The sequence below is a fragment of the Varroa destructor genome, unplaced genomic scaffold (assembly GCF_002443255.2).
Source record: "Varroa destructor unplaced genomic scaffold, Vdes_3.0 BEIS01000005.1, whole genome shotgun sequence".
Lineage (NCBI taxonomy): Eukaryota > Metazoa > Arthropoda > Arachnida > Mesostigmata > Varroidae > Varroa > Varroa destructor.
Genome location: NW_019211458.1, coordinates 14,506,082 through 14,525,861, shown reverse-complemented (window position 1 = coordinate 14,525,861; position 19,780 = coordinate 14,506,082). Strand labels below are relative to the sequence as shown.

The following is a 19,780-nucleotide window of genomic DNA, read 5'->3' as shown; positions in this document are numbered from 1 at the left end:
CCATGCTGGTAGCTTTCTTCTGCCGACTGCCAGTCACTCTTTCTCCCGTCCTCTCTGGCTGTCTGCTTGGTGAGCACCGAACAGCTCGGCCTGCTACCGTGTCTGACGCTTATGTTGCTGTCAGTACTTGTCTCAGCTTAGGCCGTGGCTTTGGCGTGGGTAGGGAGGGGCCCTCTCTTGTTTTGTTGCCGCGACGTCCGTCCTCCGTCCATGCCCGTCAGGCGACGGATCGACGAAGCGCTGCTGCCTGGGTCGACAAAAGCATTGGTCCCGCGCTGAACAGTGCGTTCTGCGTTACAGGGCTGATCCGCGACACTACAGCATAGCGAACATACTACCGACTTCAGGAGCACCATCAACGGTACTGGATTTATGATCGCCGGTCGATTTTTGTCCCGTTGAGTTACGTCTCATAGAAAACAACTATGCTAGAGAGCTAGCCAGCCATGCTACGGATCATGTAAGCTTTACAGTGGTGTGGTAGTTTACTAAATTTCGTACGGTCAATTAGAGACAAAACGAAAACGGCTAATAGGTGACAAAGAAATCGAAGTGGACTGCAGCTACGTCTCAACAGAGCAGCCTCGTGAAGGAAGGGTTGAGTCGTTTCACTGAGTGACTGACTGCAGCGTCTCAAAAGTGTATGATTCAGATGAGAACGCGCAAGTTGTGGACGTAAACAGTTCAAAACACCCGCACGGGAACATCAACATTAAATTGGAACGAACAGGACTATGATTCCTCTGATTAGAAGCGTGCCGCGTACTTCTTCGTGCTGTTTCGAAAGTCTGTTCCAAATTGGAAGCGGATGGCTTAATAGAAGGGAGTCCCTCTAGCAAGGACCTGAAGCTGGTTACATTTAGTTCCGTCATTCCGGGCAAGTGTCTCCTACGTTCGTTCGTAAGAACATCACGTAGGGATAATCTGGCAGACTCGGCTCTCACGGACTCAACAACGCTAGTAGCGTTGGTGTCGTTTCTTCGGAGAGCTCTCAGCCCTGGTAGTATGGCTGCTCTGAGCGGGGCAACAAGTCCATCTGAATGATCGGAGCATACAAACATTCGTAGCACGATAGGGGACGTGTGCTAGAACACGACAGTGAGCTGCCAAGTGATTGGTATCGTGCGCTGGAATCGCTCTAAACACCGTAGAGAGAAGATCAGCTGCGAGTGAGTATCTCCGAGTTAGAAATCACCAGGCGAGCCGGCGACAGAGCGTGAAGACGAAAGAGACCACTTCGTACTTCGTTCGGCTGCCGCCCTGCGGAGGAGGAGGTGGTGGGACGAAGTGTTTGGCTTCACGAATTCGACCTCGAATAACAGTATCCAATAGACAGCAGCACCGCGAAGCAGAAGTAGAGGAAAAAAGCTTTGAAATAGTGTCACGCAAACTTCGTAACGAGTGCCACATGCAATAAAAAGGTAGGAGACCGTCAAATGCAAATGATCATATGTGAACCGTCTGGATTGGATGGCGCGCGAATAGCTCGGCGTGGCCGACTATTCAGCCAGTGCTATTTGAAGCAGTAGAAGCTAAAATGATGATCAACTAGTGCACGCCCAGTGTAACCGATTTGTTCTTCACTATGTACGACCGAACTTTCGACACGTTCTGTAGTTGACGGTTACTAGTTTTTTGATGTACTGCGTATATCCGTACTTATGTGTACATATCCTGTGTCCAGCTAATGAAATCACCGACCGGAACAGGGTCAGGAATACGACGCCGTTAATATCATCATCGTCATCATTAAACGAATAGAACTTAGCGGAGAGCGCACCTGCGGTGTATGCTTACTATTTATGAGCGCGTTCTGTAGTTCTTCTCGAAGGAACAAATCTCATGTACTGCGGCTTCCACGATCCATGTGTTTTTTTCTCTCCCACCTACTATATCTCTTTCTGCTAGTTTCTGTACCTGTGCGTCTGCCTCTCTGTCAACATCGCTTCCGGCGTCACTGCGTGACGATGAGGGTCCTACCTAGGTTTTACCTGTGGGAACCAAAAGACTAAAGCGGCCAGGACAGAGCCGGCGTTCACACGCGCTGCTTGCTCGTCGATGCATCCGCCGTTGTCTAGCTGCCAGTCAGAGAAGGTCTCACTTCCACTAAAGGCAGACAGATCGGACAATACAGCCGCCAGCTGCGGACCGTCACCAGCACTTTTGTTACCGGCAAAACCAGGCACTAAATATAAATAAATGTATCGCTAGTAGTTAAGAAGAACCGAAGCGGTGCGGACTACGGCAGCATCAGATATTAGTATTGAGGATAACTACCAGCGCGTTAAGATTCATTCAGATTACGTATACCCCCCACCCCTCAAACCCTCACCGGCGTCATTCCGACTAGACGATAGCTGGTCACAAAGCTCCGTCGACGCCGAACGTGGCGCACTGAGGCCGATCAGTTCTGAGCAGCCAATGTGATGTCTTGATTGAGAGAGCGTCACAGTGGAGGGTAAGAACGAAAAGGAAAAGGGTAAAGAACAAATAAAAATCAGGAGCTCGAATAGATAGAACGTCAAAAACGCCATGACGAAGGCGCCAGCGACGGAAACGACGCTGTTACAATTGTTGCCGACAACACTTTGCTTTTAGGTGGACTAGACAAAAATATATGAAAAGGCAATCATCAGTAGACTGAGAGTGGGGACGTTTCGATACGTTCGCGTTGCAGTTAGCGTTCGAAGCGCGTTAGATGCAACTTCCGCTCCTGCCAATAATAATAGTACTGCTATTATTATTACGTGTTCGACTTCATACGGTGGTTCCGCGAACGCTAATCTAGCGTCAGATGGTTATGTATGGGTGCGACGACGTTGTAGCAGGCTTAAGTTAGCCTCATGTTCAATTAAAATAAACCATGTTAAACAGACAACGCTGACAATGCTTCTGATCTATTGTGGAATAGAGCAGCAATGTTTTGGTGGTTGAGCGGGGTCTAAAAGCTTTTTCCGTTATTGTACGGTCTTGCGTGATGTTGATATGAACGTGAGCGTGCTAATAATCGTCCAGTGATTATGTGAACTGAATACTGCAATGTTTGCAAGAAGGTACGACTTCACGGAGTGAATAAAAGGTGGTCCTCTTTACACTTCAAGCAACAGGATGGGCGCACAATGTACTACGGTAAATGGCAGCTATAAGGAGGCGAAGCTGCGCTCTGAAGAAATCGATCGTCAGCTAAATCAGTTTGCCACGCAAGAGAGCAGCGTGTCAAAGATTCTCCTATTAGGTAAGTGCCTATCGAAAAACACGTTTATCCTTTAACTTACGGTCAAGGTTGGGTCTCGTTCTAATTATGCCAAGCCAATTATCACCGTTCTATGGTCGACGATCTGTTCAGCACTGGTGTTTTTACGAATTACGCGTCTCAATCGTGTTTCTTTTGAGTGATTGTTTCATTTTCGGCTTAAGTGCATTTGTGTGAATCGTTTTTTAAGTCTTTACCTCGGACGTCTCTAAACTCTCGTTTATTAAATAAACATACATTGATTTAGTTAAATATAAACTTACAATGTATTCACTGTGTGTATATTCAATTTAATCCAATAGCGAAACGACATTATGAGCAAGCATTGGATCTTTGATTGATGACATCTACGACAAACACAGATTAGATAGCGCAGTAGGCCTTTTAAGTAAGAGACATGTAACCGTCGTAAGTTCGATGGAAAGAGCCATTGCTAGACAACAATAAACCTACGCGACAGATTGTTTTTTATTAGCAATTTTTGAGATTACGTTTTTTATGCACTGATATCACTTCTTGATTTCCATTTTCGTCCGTCCATCCATCCATCGGTCGGTCAGTCGGCCGGTGGACGAAACGCGAAAAGGAAGCGTTCAACTTTTTTCATCTTAAAAGCCATGATTATAGGCGCGAGCTGTCGTGCTTTGGGTGCCGCTGTTGGCAGATATCACAGATGTAGATCATATAGTAAATTCACGTTAGTTACTATTTTTCGGTACGACAATCGTACTAATTTACTGCTGCCTGATTCAAATTTGGCGCTGTTTTAAGGTAAGATGTTCCGTTAATAGTAGTGCGAGACGAACCTTTCACAAAAGAATGATGCTTCCGTTTATTCAATTTATTTTTCTAGGGTCTTTACTATATCGAGAAAAACAGTGGCCACTCAGTGTCTACGAACATCGAGCTGATCACCAAAGTTACGTTAAACAATAATATCAGGTTGACAACCTTGACAAAATGAAGAGATCGTCGAAAATTGGATTCGTTTATTCTTCGCTAGTGTGCAAGACAATTCGTTCGAACTCGTATATTTTAAGGTCAAATTTTAATCGGTCTAAGAGGAGTATATGGGTTGTTAACTCTGTAAAAATTCATCTACAAGTACCTGCCTGTCGTTTAAACAGACCCCAATTTCGGAACCATCCACTGTGTACGTGGTCATATCTTTGAACAATCTCCGTTTAATTTTAGTGAGTACACGTGCTGCTGCTCCGTCACTATCTGTTGAGATATATATATATATATATATATATATATATATATATATATATATATATATATAGTTAAAACCGTTCATTAACGCAATATGCAAAGCGAGACAAATTGAAGATGGTAGAAGTAGATTTCTTATCTCTGCTAGAACAACAATCTAGTTTGGCCTCACTACGAAGATTAGTTATCTACGATAGCGACTTCACAGTATATCTTTGAGTATACTTTGAGTTTACTTACTTCTATTAAATGTTTGATTGACCATTTGGGACCTAACTTAAGTTAGTACGATCCGATTGGTCAGCCGGCGTTCAGTATTACTTCCTACTAATTCGCACATAAAACTAGCTTCATCGGTGTTCTGATATTCGCAATACTTACTGGTAAACATTTTGGAGAAAGTTCCCAACTTTTCCCTTCTAATCGCTTCGATACACAGGAGTCATTACATTTAGATTCATTTAGCCATGTAAAGAAGCATATCGGACAACGGTGGTGTCACGGCAGAATAGAGCTTGTTTGAAAATGCCTATTTCTATTTGACGTCCTAATTTCCTAGAATCACTATGAGAAATTTACCCCGAACTCTATGTCAGTAGTTATAATGTTCTTTTCTATTATTGGTAGCTAATTACTAGCAGGACAAGGTCCGTTTATCCTGTGAACATAATAACCTAGCTGCTGCCAATGCAGGCTGAACCAAACGTTGGTGGACGTTCGTCAGCAGTGACAGCGAATTGTACGTTATAGGCCGAAATCTATTGATAAGAAACATTCAACTAGTTGATAACAAGGCGATCTTGCCTACGGTACCGCACAACGTCCACACGAGCCATTATTGATGATGACGACGACTATTGGTCTGAAAGGCCCAAATTATGGATAGAAAAATGACTGCAACGACACATGTCGTCGACAGTGATAAACACTGCTTTGGGCCGACTTATCAGATTTACGTAATGTCGTTAGCAAACATGGTGCTGCCGTGGAATGGCAAAGCATCTAAGATGTTTTAGTCTAACGTAATACTTTTTTGTATCGTATTTGAGGCATTGGATAAAATTTGATAACCCGAATGCCCCTGACGCACCAGCGGAGACCAGATGACTCAAGCCATAATTGGCGTTGCAAAATATTATTTCTGTTCAAACATAAAGGTATCATTAGCAATGACCTTATCTCAGTTCAAATAGACGTTAATCAAGTATACTTGCCCGCGGTCTGACATTACTTACGATTATATAATATTCTCCTATTACTTATCCAGCGCACGGCAGCAACGAGCACGGCACTGACACCGAATTCAGGAAGTCTAAGTGAAACATTTTATGGTTTCAACGCATACTACTGGTACGGATTTTTAAGCATGTCTGTCGTGATAGCTTGGGACATCTATTACGTAACTTTTGGGTTCAGTTTGTAAACCTGGCAACGTTCTATGATAATTTATTGTAATGAAAAATCCGGAACAAAACGTCTGATCGCCTAGATTGTTAAGATTATTTACCCGTTTTCTATCCAGCTAAGTTCGTTATGCCCCTTTCCCTTTTCGAGAAAATGCATCCACTGTGAGTCGTCTTGGTTGTGAATTTTCGAAGTAGAGCATTGTTTCGCTATGACATGATACTTTCCTTGCTTATACATTCTTACAACTGTTATCAAACAGTACTATGAGAACTCAGGCTCCTTCGTTCCGGAACAACGGTCAAGTCGCGGGTCGAAACTTTGTCTGAAATGCCTGCTCTACGGACATTGCATCGTGCTATTTTTCCTCCTCTTCTTATCTAACAAAAAGTTGTAGATTATAACGTTTTTTTTTTGCAGCAATGTTTCCTCTAGCTGCTAAAGCTTCGTATTTAGTCATTGACTGTGGCGGAGGATTGACATTCTGACCAGGCTCGCACATGAGTACGTATATGTAAGTGCTGTGCTTGGCAAAATCAATACTCTTCGTCTTATGGCATTTTTCCTCATTTTTGTAAGGAGCATTTTTCAACCGATCATTCCCTCGACCCTGCCCATATTTTCATCAATCGTGATCTCTCCTCCGCCGGCAAGTGGTGTTGTACGCTCAGCTGATATTTATCTGATTGCTTAGCTTGTAAACATCGTATCGTCCTCACGACGTCCAACTGATTGCAAACCTTAGCAGTGAGCGTCTCTAAGATTGATAAAAACGCATCCGCAGCTCACATGTAGGCATCGACTGCAGGATGTTATAATACGAGCGGATTATGCGGGGGTACAGCAAGAGACAAGTGTAATTATTTTTATTTAGTCAATTCAGGCTACGCAAACGAAGTAGCTTTTTACATATGCCGAATTTTTACTTACAGATTTTTAATAATAATGAATCAACGGTATGTAAAAAAATAAGCTGCGGCAAGTTTCACAAGTATGATTTTTCTCTATTGATCTTCACTTATCCGCAACTAGTATCGTTCATACCCGCTTTGTCTATTTGGTGTTAAAGTTTGCGCGCATAAACTGAAACTATTAGGATTATTTTATTAAACACCCAGTAGGTCAGACACAAGTTTGCTTTATCTTACGTCACGTCACGTCAGATCAAAGCAAATAAAGCCTGAAGCGCAGTTTGCCCAACGGTTTCCAGTCTCCTACCCAACTGTGTTCCTCGGAAGACAAATAAAGTGAACGACAGTATGAAGTGTGACAGATCGTCGCATATGACGATTTTCGGAGTGATTCACTTTGTCGGTGTCTGTAATTAAATCTACCGATCATTTATTAGCAATACTCCTAAGTCCACGGTGGTAAAACAAAGTATCATATTGAGCTTCTCCTGATCTTATATGCAGACTACATACACGGCGCGATTTCAATAGCCGCCATCAGCCTATGGTCAGTCGAAACGCAGACTTCATCTTCTCGAAAAGTTATTTTGCATTTTGCTGATGCCACTGCCGCTTGTTATTGCTTTCTACGTAACGTTTATAGAACTGCTTCGTTGACGGTTCGAAGTCATCGCCATTATAGATTTCCATTTATTTGTCAACGTTAAAGTAACGTTGAAGACTATAGAAAAAGCACTTGTAAACACTTCTCGATGTCTCACTCGAACATTGGTCGAATTTGATTTTACTAAAAAGAAAAACATTTGTTAAAACTGAGATTTTTATTTAATTTATGGTGGAAAAAGTAACAGTTTTCACACTCCATCAGGGAAAAGAGAAATGGTTAAAACTTCATGGACTCGGAATGCTGGTTTTTTCCTATACCCATTAAGGTTCTGACCTAAATCCGCTTTTTGCACAAGGTTAGGCTCTGATCATATGAACCTCACCATTCTTTCTGCAAGCCTTAACATGCAACAGATGTGGGCCCAACTGTATAGACGCCTTCGTAGATGTTTAGCATATAGAAAACGATGGTAGATTTCTATGCCTGAAGTAAACGTGCAGTGCCTTCTTGGTGCGAAAAGAAACATAAACCAACGACGACTTCTGGCGAAAATATATGGCGCAGGTCGATAAATGCATCGGCATGCAGAGCTTATTGAAGGCACCTAAAATTAATAATGAACTAATGGAACTATCGTAGTAATAAGTAAATTATCAAGGTAATTCATTCTTTGTGCGCGCACAGTTTCAAAGGCAACTTCATCCGTATGACAAAACGTCTATAAGTTAAATGACATTTACTCCAAAAAGTGGTTCAAGTGCGTTATTTGTTTATTTTATCATAAAATCACTTCGAGTCGACGGTACTGTAAGACGTGACGATGGTAGCGCCAGCTAAAAAAAATGGCGCATTTTTCTAAGCAACCAATATACTTTGAAATGCTGCTTTGCTTCGAAAAATCAGTTTAAAAATCAATTTCTTATCAATCAAATGAATTAAAAAATCAATCAGTGTGCCCGTATCTCGATCACATCGTTTTTCCACATACTTCATAGGCTTTTAGCCCTTAAAAGGAGTCATAGTGTTGAACTGATGTACACATAAATCTATATGATGCCAACAAAACAATAGTTTGAACATACTGTTGATCCCATAATAATAAGAGAAAGAATCTAATTTAATGTTTATATAGAACGGTATGTAGAATTAGCCTAGGACAAATGCCACGGTAATGCTAGCCAGTTAATATAAGTACATAAAGTAATTGTAATATAAGTACATATGTATACCTACTAAATTCGCACAAAATTGGGTATTGGTACCGACACTGCTACGCATTCGCCAAGTGAACCTTGAAAGAAAACGCTTAAAGGAACTAGCGTGGAGAGTAGAAGACCAATACCACATTTTCTTCTGCTTCCGCCGTCGATTTCTGCGTCCGAAGATGGCCAAGGCGTGTAATTGTGCAATCGCCGTTTCATAACCGGAACAGAGGCGGCTCATTTGTGCTTTTTTTTTTTTTTTTTTGTAATCTATGTAGTCTCTGCTAGTTATTATTTATTTTAGCCCACGGTCGGTCGGCGACGGTCGGCCTTATGTTATGTGTTAATGTGTAGGTGCTTTGTGCTAATACATTATAACCTTAAACTGAGATAAACAGCAGGCCGAATTATACAGCAGTTAATGAGCGAGGTCAGAGAGCTTGTCATCTGTTTTGCCATTTCAATGAATAGAGAGACCTGGATGGGGACAGGTCATTGCTTATGGCCGTTGTAGCTTTTTACAGAACACTAGTTTTGATGTTAATAGAAACCTATACAAACTAAAACATCTAACATTTAGCCGTTTACAACAATGACCAAAACCGTGACTGACATCTTCTAATATATCATGATAGCTTTTTGTCTGATTTGTCACTGATCAAAATGAACGATCGGTCTGCTTTATGGCAGTGTGGGCATCAGTGTCCGCATTTGACAACGTCATTTGTTTAAGTCCGTAATTCACATTTTGGTACCTTAGTTAATTAGATAAGCAACACCTTCAGCGGTGTTTCGTATTGTCGTGGCACCGCTACCAGTTAGTAACAGGTTCCGTGCCGCTAGCTTTGCTGCCTTAAATGCGTAAAGAGGACAAATACGATCGAACATTCCGTTAACCGCGTTCTCATCATTATTTCGGTCGTTTTACTTTAGTAAAAGCAAAAAAAATAGGACAGTTATATGTTTTGTCACACACTGTTAAGATAGAACGACAGCCTCATTATTCTATGCCGATAGCGAGTAGTGAAACTTTTACACGCATTGCCTATATCATCACCCTAGCTAATCTCGTAAATCAAAACTGCAAACATCAAAAAGACCTATCAAAATAACCACATGTATTTCCACTAGCCAATGAGTATTTATACGCTGATCGTGAGGATAGAAATACTATAACAAAAAACGAAAAAAAAAAATATGATACGATAATGAAGCTTAATGATGCGCGCAGCCTTATATAAAGCTGATTGTAGCCATGCATTTCCGTGCGCTCGCCAGGTGTTACGCCCACTCTGAACCCTGTGGAGCCTACTTTCTGCCTATTCTGTATAAACAGCTTACATTTACACGCTCTCGCAGAACAGTAGATTTATTATTCTTTCAGAGACGTACAGCCGCGTAGCATCCAGCATCTCCGACCATCTCTGGCTTTTGTCGGTTGCTAAAAGCCAAAGTTGACTTGTTACCGCTCGTCAACGGCCAAGTGAATTCCGTTGCGACCGTTAGAAAATGGCCCATAGATTCCGACTGAACGACGCTGGCGCTGTTTCCCGCCTCATATCCTCGATTCTACTATCGTGCTCCTATTTTTGGCTCAGTCCTATAGCTGTGCTTGTTGTTCCTCCAGTGACGATCTCGTCGATCTTTTGTTGAAGGTCAATTGCTTGTTTTCTAAGCGGAGGGACTTTGGCGGAGCGAGCAGGTTGTAATGGCAAGTGGCATAGTGAAAGATAGGAAGGCGCATTTGAACGATGGCTTGAACTTATCGACGACGACGACGACAACGACCACAACGAAAGAGGATAGTCAACGAACGAAAGATAGAACAAGGCGTATACACGTCTCCGCTTTAATTCCACAGACTGCATCGTGGGTAATTCAAACAATATATGTAATATGCTTTTCTTTTGATGGTAATGTGTACCGCTTTAAAGGATTTATCCGTTTTTGATTTGTCTTATCGTTGACAACCTGGTACAGACAGCCGTAACAGTGGACAAAGACACGCACGCATAAAGATGCGCACATCAGGACAAAAATAACAAACCGTAAGCGCTACCGATAATGACGCACCGGTGCGATACAAGATGAATTACAGACGCTACACGGAAGCACAAACAACGATCAAAGCTCCGCTTAGTAGCAAACCGGTAGAAATATTTATTGGAAGGAATTATTTTTTTTATAAACGAAAAGTTTGATTCCTTTGGCCTGGAGAATAGGTTTTTTCTCCTTCTCCAATAATTTACCTGTTTCGGCTGATCCCTCCTACGAAAGCCAAAATTATAGTATATATCATAGTGACTCTCCGCTTTTTTGAAAGGGTAAACCAGTTCTTCTATTTAATTATGTGCGACCTAACCTAACCTAACCTGATTTCATCACCTCTTAGGGCGGTGATGGAATCAGGTGAGGGCGAATTACGTTCGGGTCCTTAATTACGAAGTATTCTATTTGCGTTGTTATCCTATTATATTACCATTTTATACTTAATACGTATATTTTGTTCGGTTCATTTTTCTCTTAGCTTTCAACCGGTGCGTCTAGACAAAAGTGAGAACTCGATAGTAGGCAACGAACTCTTTAGGCTCTATTAAATGCAATACGGTCTACTCTGATTTTGTGATAAACATCGCTGCCCTAACGAGGGCTCTATCATATATTTCACCGCCCTATAAAACGCTCGGATTGAGCTAAAAAGTTGAAAAAAACGACAGCCGATGGTGACCTGACGAATTATGTCGGAGAACGAAGTCTGTGTCATGGATGGGGTCTGAGCTTGCTGGTGCCGTTTGTCTGATTTGGTCTGGTGGCAGCATTAGCTTGCTGCTTTCTGGAAGCAGTAGGCTATACGTGTCTCGTTCACGTTGTCGCTAAGGTTAATGTTCTCGTGTTCATTTCTATTGCGATTAGTATTATATCCGGCCGACTGCGTTAAATTGTCTCCAGAAGCAGAGCATATGGCCATTGCGTACAATCGTCGTCTCATTTTGCTCTGATGTCAAGCAAACAGACAGACAAACAAACAAACCGGTGTTTCTGTGGTTGCTCAATGGCATCGTATTTAGCAAAGAGCTTACCTAAACCCAACCATGACCTAAACCCAAGCTACAGCGTAGAACCGATTGTATCACAAAAGTTATTGCTATTATTACTACTTGTCCAAATCGAGCAGAAGGGAGTAGACTATACTTAACTGTAGTGCTATGATCATGTGTTAAGCTGTCAACAGTAATTAGGTACCACTACAGGCCGTCTCGCTTGTATTTAATACCGACCGACAAGTGAACGCTATTGAGACAATGATGACGCTGTATTTCAGTGCCAGCCTCCTTTTTCCTATATCCATAGCGCGTCCAACATGCTCAATCTCCACTCATTTCCTACTGCTGCAATACCGCTGTTCCTGGCCTAGATTAAGCATCCTGCAACCATCACTCGACGCCACAGCATAGAGCATAGAATCAAACAGCAGCAAGGGCCTCAGTAACCATCGTCGTTCTGGCTAACCCCAGAACAACCGCACACTCCATCGGTCATTACCGCTTCGGAGATGTCTGTAATAGTTGGAGACCGAAATCTGAACGCTATCATTCAACCAAACTATCTTTGAACTGCTTGCAGTAATCCACTTTCTTATTAAACTTTATTAACCATAGAGTATCATTTCTGACCCCGCACGACACAAACACGAATCGTACAACTTTTGAAAATTGGTTAATAACGAATGTTATTATTGCCATGTATATATGACTGATACAATTAGCTGGAGTGCTTTCAGAAACGAAAATCACACCGCGCAAAAATGAATTCGCGTAGACGTAGCCATGCAGAGTTTGTGCTCGAGAACCGTTTTTCCGGGAACATATTTCAGTGGCGCGGTAAGAAAAATAGTACCGGCGATCTCTGCAATTTTCGGGTAATTCGACAACAACACGCTGACTGTGCAATGACCATTTAAACCAGAATACTCCGACCACGTTTTGAAGACGGATTGTAAACTTCTTCTAATGACGGGCACTGTCATCCAGTTTTCGACTTCTTCGTTCTGCATTAAAAAATAATTTTGTCTAGCAGCCGACCAGAGAAATTCTGTCATCCGCTTTTCTATAGATCACCGTAAACTAGTGTGGTAATTGTACGTAGGAGTAAAGGGACCGAGAAATAATTGGTAAACGTACGATTAAATTGAAATCAATTTTTCCTGGCTTTCTTCCATATATATATTTTGGTTACCTTGTCGACTGTTATTGGCTTGAGGCATCTGTTTTTAATCCTATATGAGGAAGGGTTGACTCGGCTTCAGATTTCAGCACTCTTCATGATATACGTGTTTAATGTTCGTAAAATACATAGCCTGCTTTTGTACTACTACATTGAGAACCGTGAGTTCATATTGACTGATTTTTTTTACTTCAGATATGACCCCTCAATGTTCTCTCATATGTGGCCGACGTCCATGTGAAAACATGTGATCTAAGATGTTCAACTGATTAATTGAGCACACCAATTTGAAATTTCGAGTCCATTTAACATTTCCCAATTAGTTAACAATGAGTGCCTTCTCACGATCGAAAAAAGCATCTTAAATTCCTATAGGAAGGAACTTTTGCCTTTTTGCGGGCACAATGAGACGCATAAGTACACATGAAGACAATGTTTGCATACCAAAATACTTGCATTAGTTCCGACCATGTCAGTAAATACTATTTGCGCTTTCCATGTAAACAGCTTAAATGATTGCATGAAGGAAAGTTTAAAGTTCCACTCGAACGTCCTTTGCTCACATCGTTTCGTTTCCTAAGAGCTGCAGTGCCTTTCAATTTCGGATTCAAATACATACTGCGTCAATATTTTTGTTACACAAGGTTTGAAATTGCATGGGAACATGTAATGTATGAATGAAACACCTTAAACCTAACATTATACAATAAAAAAAAATAGTAAAGTTCTGAATCGCATGGAGCCAATGACAGGGACGCTAGTAATTGCTTGACAGGCGAAAGAAGCAAGTGCTGATATATGTAGGCCATAGGTTGAACCAACCACAAGTCTCCGGAGAGTCAAAGAAGCTGACTTTGTGCCAAGCACGTGCTTATTATACATATCCTAAAAATACAACCCATTTCTCACATGATCCCAGAGGGAACTCGTGAGTTGGCGTTTACTGCCCACTGCTGGGGCTTAAAAGTCATAACTTGTAGTATGTGTTATTAAAAACCGTACAAGTTAATCTACATCACATTGTTTTTATGTCCATCTTTTTCAAGACATTCTCGTGCTGCCTACTATTATCGCCACAATGGTCAGCGAGAAATAGCCGTTATGCCTGGTTCACAGAATGATCATTTACCTTGCGATTCCGGTCAAAGTATTTTGATTTTATATATAGGAGTTTATCCTACTCAGCTTTGAAAAAACTTCTAGTCGCAGCCATGGCATGCACTCAAGTCGCCTTAGCATGTCCGTTTCCTTTGCCGTTGCAAGAACTAATTCTCTTTCTTCATTGAAATAAAAAACGATGGGCTCTATTTAACCCCGTCGTATTTGTCAAGGGGACCGATAGCACTAGCAGCAGCGAGCCATAGCGATAGTCGTAGTTGTAGGGTTTTATCTCATTCAGCATCTCGATTTCAATCGTTTTCTGTTAGACAGAGTCATGAAATTTCTCTTCTCCGAAACCATTATAGACAGCTATTATAACTATAAAAACCAGAGAATGGTATTAGGACAGAGGACGTACATTCGGCCTATTGATATCGGTGCTCCGAAGCAAAAAAAGCTGCTGTGTCAAAAACCGGGCGTAATTCATAAATGTATCGGAATATACATTTATATCGATTTAGCAACTATTACGTTACGCAGACATACGGTCAGCAAACTTGTCTGATATACCGATGTTAATTGGTCCGAGCATGGCATCACGCTTTCCTGAACGTTGCGTCTAATAGGATCCCATCGCAAAAACAAACTGATTGGTAAATAGGTGGTTGTTGATTCATAGACGCGAATGGCTTTACGAAAAGCGTTTTCTACACTCGTTCACTATGTCTCTCTTAGACGAGGGGAAAATGGCCTCGACGATGACATGCAAATAATTAAAACTCATCTGACATAGTCCGGCTAACTGAGCACGCGTAGCAGACGAGCAGAAGTGCATTGCACCATAGGTAAATGCATCCATGGTGTGGTATTCCTACAATTTATTAGCTGAAAATGTTTCTCAAGATCGTGAATAACTGTAGATCAAGATCGATGATTGTTGAAACAGAGGTGAGTGAGAACTCTTGTTTTCTGATGTGACTTCTGACGTGTAAGCTAAATGAGTTTTTCTGGTGTTGTTGTTATAATATTGGCTGGAAAAAGGCATCCTTAGGGAATACATTTACCTACTATCTTGCGAGCTTCCGTTGAGCTAGCAAATGTTCACGACACAAATTTGCCGCAGAATACTTTTAACCTCTTTTTTTATATTTTATACGAGCTGTCGCGAACATTAGAGTGTTTCCTATACGAAACTATATCCGACTGAGCGGATCTCCTTAGCAAGATAATTTAAAAAATTGTTACGTTAATATAGAAACATTCGGTGATTCGAATTAGGATGTATTCTAAAAGAACAACCCGGCATGCTGGGCTGAATCGAACGCTTATTTACGCCAATGATCGTTAGCGACTCGTGGTGTACGTGGTTCACAACTTCACCGTTTCCCATTGCTAACGAAAGGTTCACGAGTTAAAATCCGACAACGTCGTGGTGATTCATCCTTGATTTCGGTCTCTCTATGACATTAGTAGCCAAGTGCAGGCTACGAGTAGCACTTGATGCAGCAGTATTTCGAATAAAGACTATTTTTCTCTCCGAACATTTTCTATAGCTATGCAAAACAAATACGCACTTCATCATCCTACGTACCACCCTTGGCGTAAATATAATTGCAATCTGATACGAAAAAAATCGTAGAACATCTTTTAAGTACTATCTATTATAGATGTTCATTATTTCATGCCATGATCTGACTGTTCTCCTTCTTGTTTCATTCCTTAAAATTTCCGGCTATTAATATGGGCCCGCAGTTGACCATAAAATAACCTTTCTGCGATGCCACTTTTTTTCCGTATTTCACCTGTTATTAGATAGACGGTAGTGACTTTTACTTCATTTTCATGTCTTTGTCTGATCTTGTGTCACCAATATTAAGATACACAATACTACATCTGGCCGCAGGAGAAGGAAAATATCACACATCTGAACCTGTATTCTGCCTGCTCTTCTTCTCTGTTCTGTAATGGCATGTACTGGGAATACTATCATTTGCATAAGGTGTACATAAATATAGACAGACGGCCGGACGAGCAGACCGATCGGCACGCATTCATAAATGAATGCGTAGCCACCACGCGTCAACGAAATAGAGACGGAAAATTGTCTCTTTCGACGGCGCCAAAAAAGGAAGGGAAGCGTCGAGTCATGATCGGCGTACGCCGTTCCCTTAGTACGCATGTCTACTTATCTTAACATGTACTTAATTTCTAGATATACTATTTAGCTGTCAAAGAAAGCAAACAATCGTACACAGTATAGCATTGATGATAAACAGATGGATTGACCCATACGTTGTATTCGGTTACGGGGGGACTAGTTGAGGAAGAATCTAGCACGATTTTGCTCATAGCCCTAGCTCATCTAGGTCGTTCTGGCAAATTTGCGAACACTCGCAATTGATGTCCTGTACATAACATGCTATGGTTGGTTTATCATCGAAATGTATAAACAGAATGCCACTAAAATGTCGTCGCTCATGTTGACTGGACCGGCCAGCATTTCAGTCCATTTTTTGACGGAAGTGATAAGGTTTCATTAGAGAAAGCTAATATTAATTATTAGGTGTATGGCAGCCTATTCATCGAAGGAACAAAACGGCTGTCGCCGAATAAGTTTAATCTGCCAAAAAAAGGATACTTCATCCGTGTCGATGCTCTGATTATAAGGCATGACTTGCTATTTGTTTATATGCGGCCACTAAGACCATTACACCAGTAAAAAGTATATAGTTACCCAGACAAATTTTGTCAGTCAAAGCTCTACTTTTTAATATAATTTTGGCCTGTTGATGCCTCAGTAGACCTCCTTTCGGTTCTCAAAAGAACGTTCAAAATCTAAAATATCCTTATAGCGAAAATAATAGCTGAAGTGTCTTCACAGCAAATTTTTTATTGTAGCACATTCTAAATTGCAAATGTCATAAATAATTTGTCAGTCGATTGGACATTAACTACTAACTGGCAGCCCACGGTGCTGTTTTTAGTCTAGCGCCAATATGAGGGGTGATAAACATCAATTTGTACCAAATTTTACTTGTATCATAGATAGCTAGGTTGTAACGTAATACAAATGAGGTGTTAAAGGAGAAGCTAAGGCTAACGCACGATTGTCCCAAACACGCCACCATTAAAATCGTGCTTGAACTATGGATGAAAACGTATCGTATGAGGAACGTGGAGACTTCCCATTAACAACAATATAACTGAACGAAAAATAAATTTTATTATAAAAGAAAATGACCCGAACTCAGCATGGCGCCAATACTTGTCTATTTATTGGCGACAAGCGTACTAGCATGTTAATCGTGTTTCACCTCTCTAATCTACAGGTACCGGTGAAAGTGGCAAAAGTACATTGGTAAAACAGATGAAGGTTATTTATAATGAGGGTTTCAGCGATGAGGAACTCTTGTCGTTTCGACCTACCATCCTTGACAATCTTCTCAGTTCGATGAAGTACACGCTAGCTGGTAAGTACTTGAGTAGCAGGTCTTAAGTAACTTAATTCAGCAGGATAGAAAACTTGTGATGTGCAGAATTTCTAAATTTAGTTATTATATTTTTTATAATTATAGATCTACCAATTCAATGTATTCGGTAGTATATGCGCCAATCTACGAACTACCCATCATTATCCAATATCGAAACGCAATAGCATATAGAATTTCGCGCCCATCTGCCTTCCTCTACAAATCGGATGTAATCTTGTTTTCAGATGCCGTTTATGTGTAAGAGGTCGCTGGTACGTAATAGGCCAGCAAAGTCTAAGCTATACTAAGATGTGCGGATAGCTAGAATGCACATTGATTATAGCCTATAGCAAGCAGACTTAAGTTACTAAATGGAACATGTTCTGCGAAACGCATTTAGATCGGGTTGTTGTTCAAACAGTGTGAGAAATTATGTGAAAAAGTTTTTATTAAAAAAAGTGTACAAAATTGACAGTGTATATCGTCATTTGCGATTGTTTCAGGAATGGGTCTACTACGAATTCGATTGGGCAACCCACGAAACAAATCTGCGGCAAAACTCGTTTTGTCACATCCGGCAATCCCACCAGTCGGCGAAAATGAGACAAATTATTATTACACGCTAAGTGACGAAACGATCCGGGCATTAGAGGCCCTTTGGCGAGATCAAGGCGTCCGCACAGCGGTGCTCAGAGGTCATGAGTACGAGCTCAACGATTCTGCTATGTAGTCAGTATCTGTTTCTATATGTGTAATATATTAACGCTTATTGTGCCGGATGGGGATGGGAGTGAGCATTAAAATGCCATTTCTCATCGGAGTGAAAGATTACATGGCCTCTTTGCTTGTTCTACGTAGAGAGCATGAACAAAGACAGGGTGTATCGCATCAATTATGTATGATCAGTTGGCTGAATCGTCTATTTTTAAGTCGATGTATATTACAGAATATATGTGTTTTTATCTATTGTTTAAAAATTTAGCTATTTGTCGTGAATCAACTTATTTTTGCCAATTTTCTTCATCTACTTAAAGCAAAAAATGTGTCCAAAATAATTCTAGCCTATTTGAAAATATCGAACGACTAACATCGGAGAAGTACGAGCCGTCTGTCCGCGATGTTTTACGAGCCCGTGTCCGAACGAACGGCGTCATCGAGACCGAGTTTATTGCGTGCCAAGGAGCGTTACGGGCACGAGTTCTTGATGCCGGCATCTCCTTGAATTCTGCCACACCTTATTGGACAGTATCAAAATGGATGCGGTGTTTCGAGGACGTACGAGCTGTTATCTTTGTTGTAGCGTTGTCTGGCTACGATATGCTGATGCAGACTGAACCTAATCTCGTAAGTATCCAAACTATCTGAATTCTTTGAAATGTTTGCTCATTTTTGACTTTCCCTTCGTCTACAGTTCTACTTGTCATACGTATCCTTGCATACCTACTTTGGCGTGGCTTTTTAAATATTCAAGAGAGTTCAAAGACATTTAAGTTTCTGACTAAAAGCTGAATCAGTGTTGATCGTTGTTGGACCGCAAAATGCTATATTCATAAGGTTTGAAAGTAGGTGTCCGAACGATCCCGAACAGTTTTGGTTTCTATTACCTAATCGCGATATTATACAAGAAGCTAAACAGAATAATTTTCGAACGGTTCCTGAGTATATGTATACAGATTCTCAACGACTAGACGGCTAAGATACTACGCCTTAGAAATAGCGAGGAATTTCTAAAAAGAGGTGATATTCTCGGTGCATGTGACTATGCACTACTGACAATGCTTCATAGGGAACACGGTGACCGTTTCTAGTGGTGGAAAATTTTAGGTGTTGGACGCGATAATAAGCAGAACAGATGGAGCGTGTCGCTGCATCAGTTGCCGCGGCACACGTAAATGCAGCCAACAATCACATTCACTCGTGTTGCCTATGGAAGTCAACGCTGATAATGCTAAACAATAATAATAATGACGAGGTGCCATTGTAAGTAAAGTATAAACCTCCATTGTGACCGAGGGTAACACTAGAAGCGACAGTACTTCCTGTGATTTACCGACCGACTAGATACAATCAAGCCAAACTAAGTCATTAACGATTATAGATAAAAGCATTCAGTGGAGTGCTATCATAATGACCAATAAAGAACCAGACATCTTTGTTAAAGACGACACTCAATAGTTCTGTAGTTTTTTTCTTCTTTCGTCTAAAAAAAAAGAAGGGTATGTGCAATTAAGAGAGAATTACGGGTCACAAAATTATTATTTAGTGTTACTATTAACCATAACTCGTTGAACGCAACACTGGAGTGAGCCACTAGCAAAGCTAATCATAATTTCAACACACGAAAGGATAGACTAGACAAACAAATTTTAAATTCCTAGACTCTCTAATATTAG

At 41.1% G+C, this 19,780-nt stretch overlaps 1 protein-coding gene across 3 annotated transcripts in view; it reads left to right on the top strand.

Annotated features, from left to right (window-relative positions):
* Positions 1–207: 207 nt before the first annotated feature.
* The window catches only part of LOC111250713 (guanine nucleotide-binding protein G(o) subunit alpha-like), a 21,961-nt gene continuing 2,388 nt past the window's right edge, over positions 208–19,780 (top strand). Inside the window, exons 1-4 of one of the 3 annotated variants that reach the window (XM_022806328.2) lie at positions 220–3,235; positions 17,247–17,387; positions 17,891–18,116; positions 18,449–18,731. In XM_022806328.2, coding sequence (XP_022662063.1) covers positions 3,109–3,235; positions 17,247–17,387; positions 17,891–18,116; positions 18,449–18,731 — 777 coding nt within the window. In that variant the 5' untranslated portion in view covers positions 220–3,108. Of the gene's footprint in view, positions 3,236–14,713; positions 14,866–17,246; positions 17,388–17,890; positions 18,117–18,448; positions 18,732–19,780 lie in introns of those variants that run through there. The other 2 variants (XM_086991149.1, XM_086991148.1) reach the window with 2 other exon arrangements.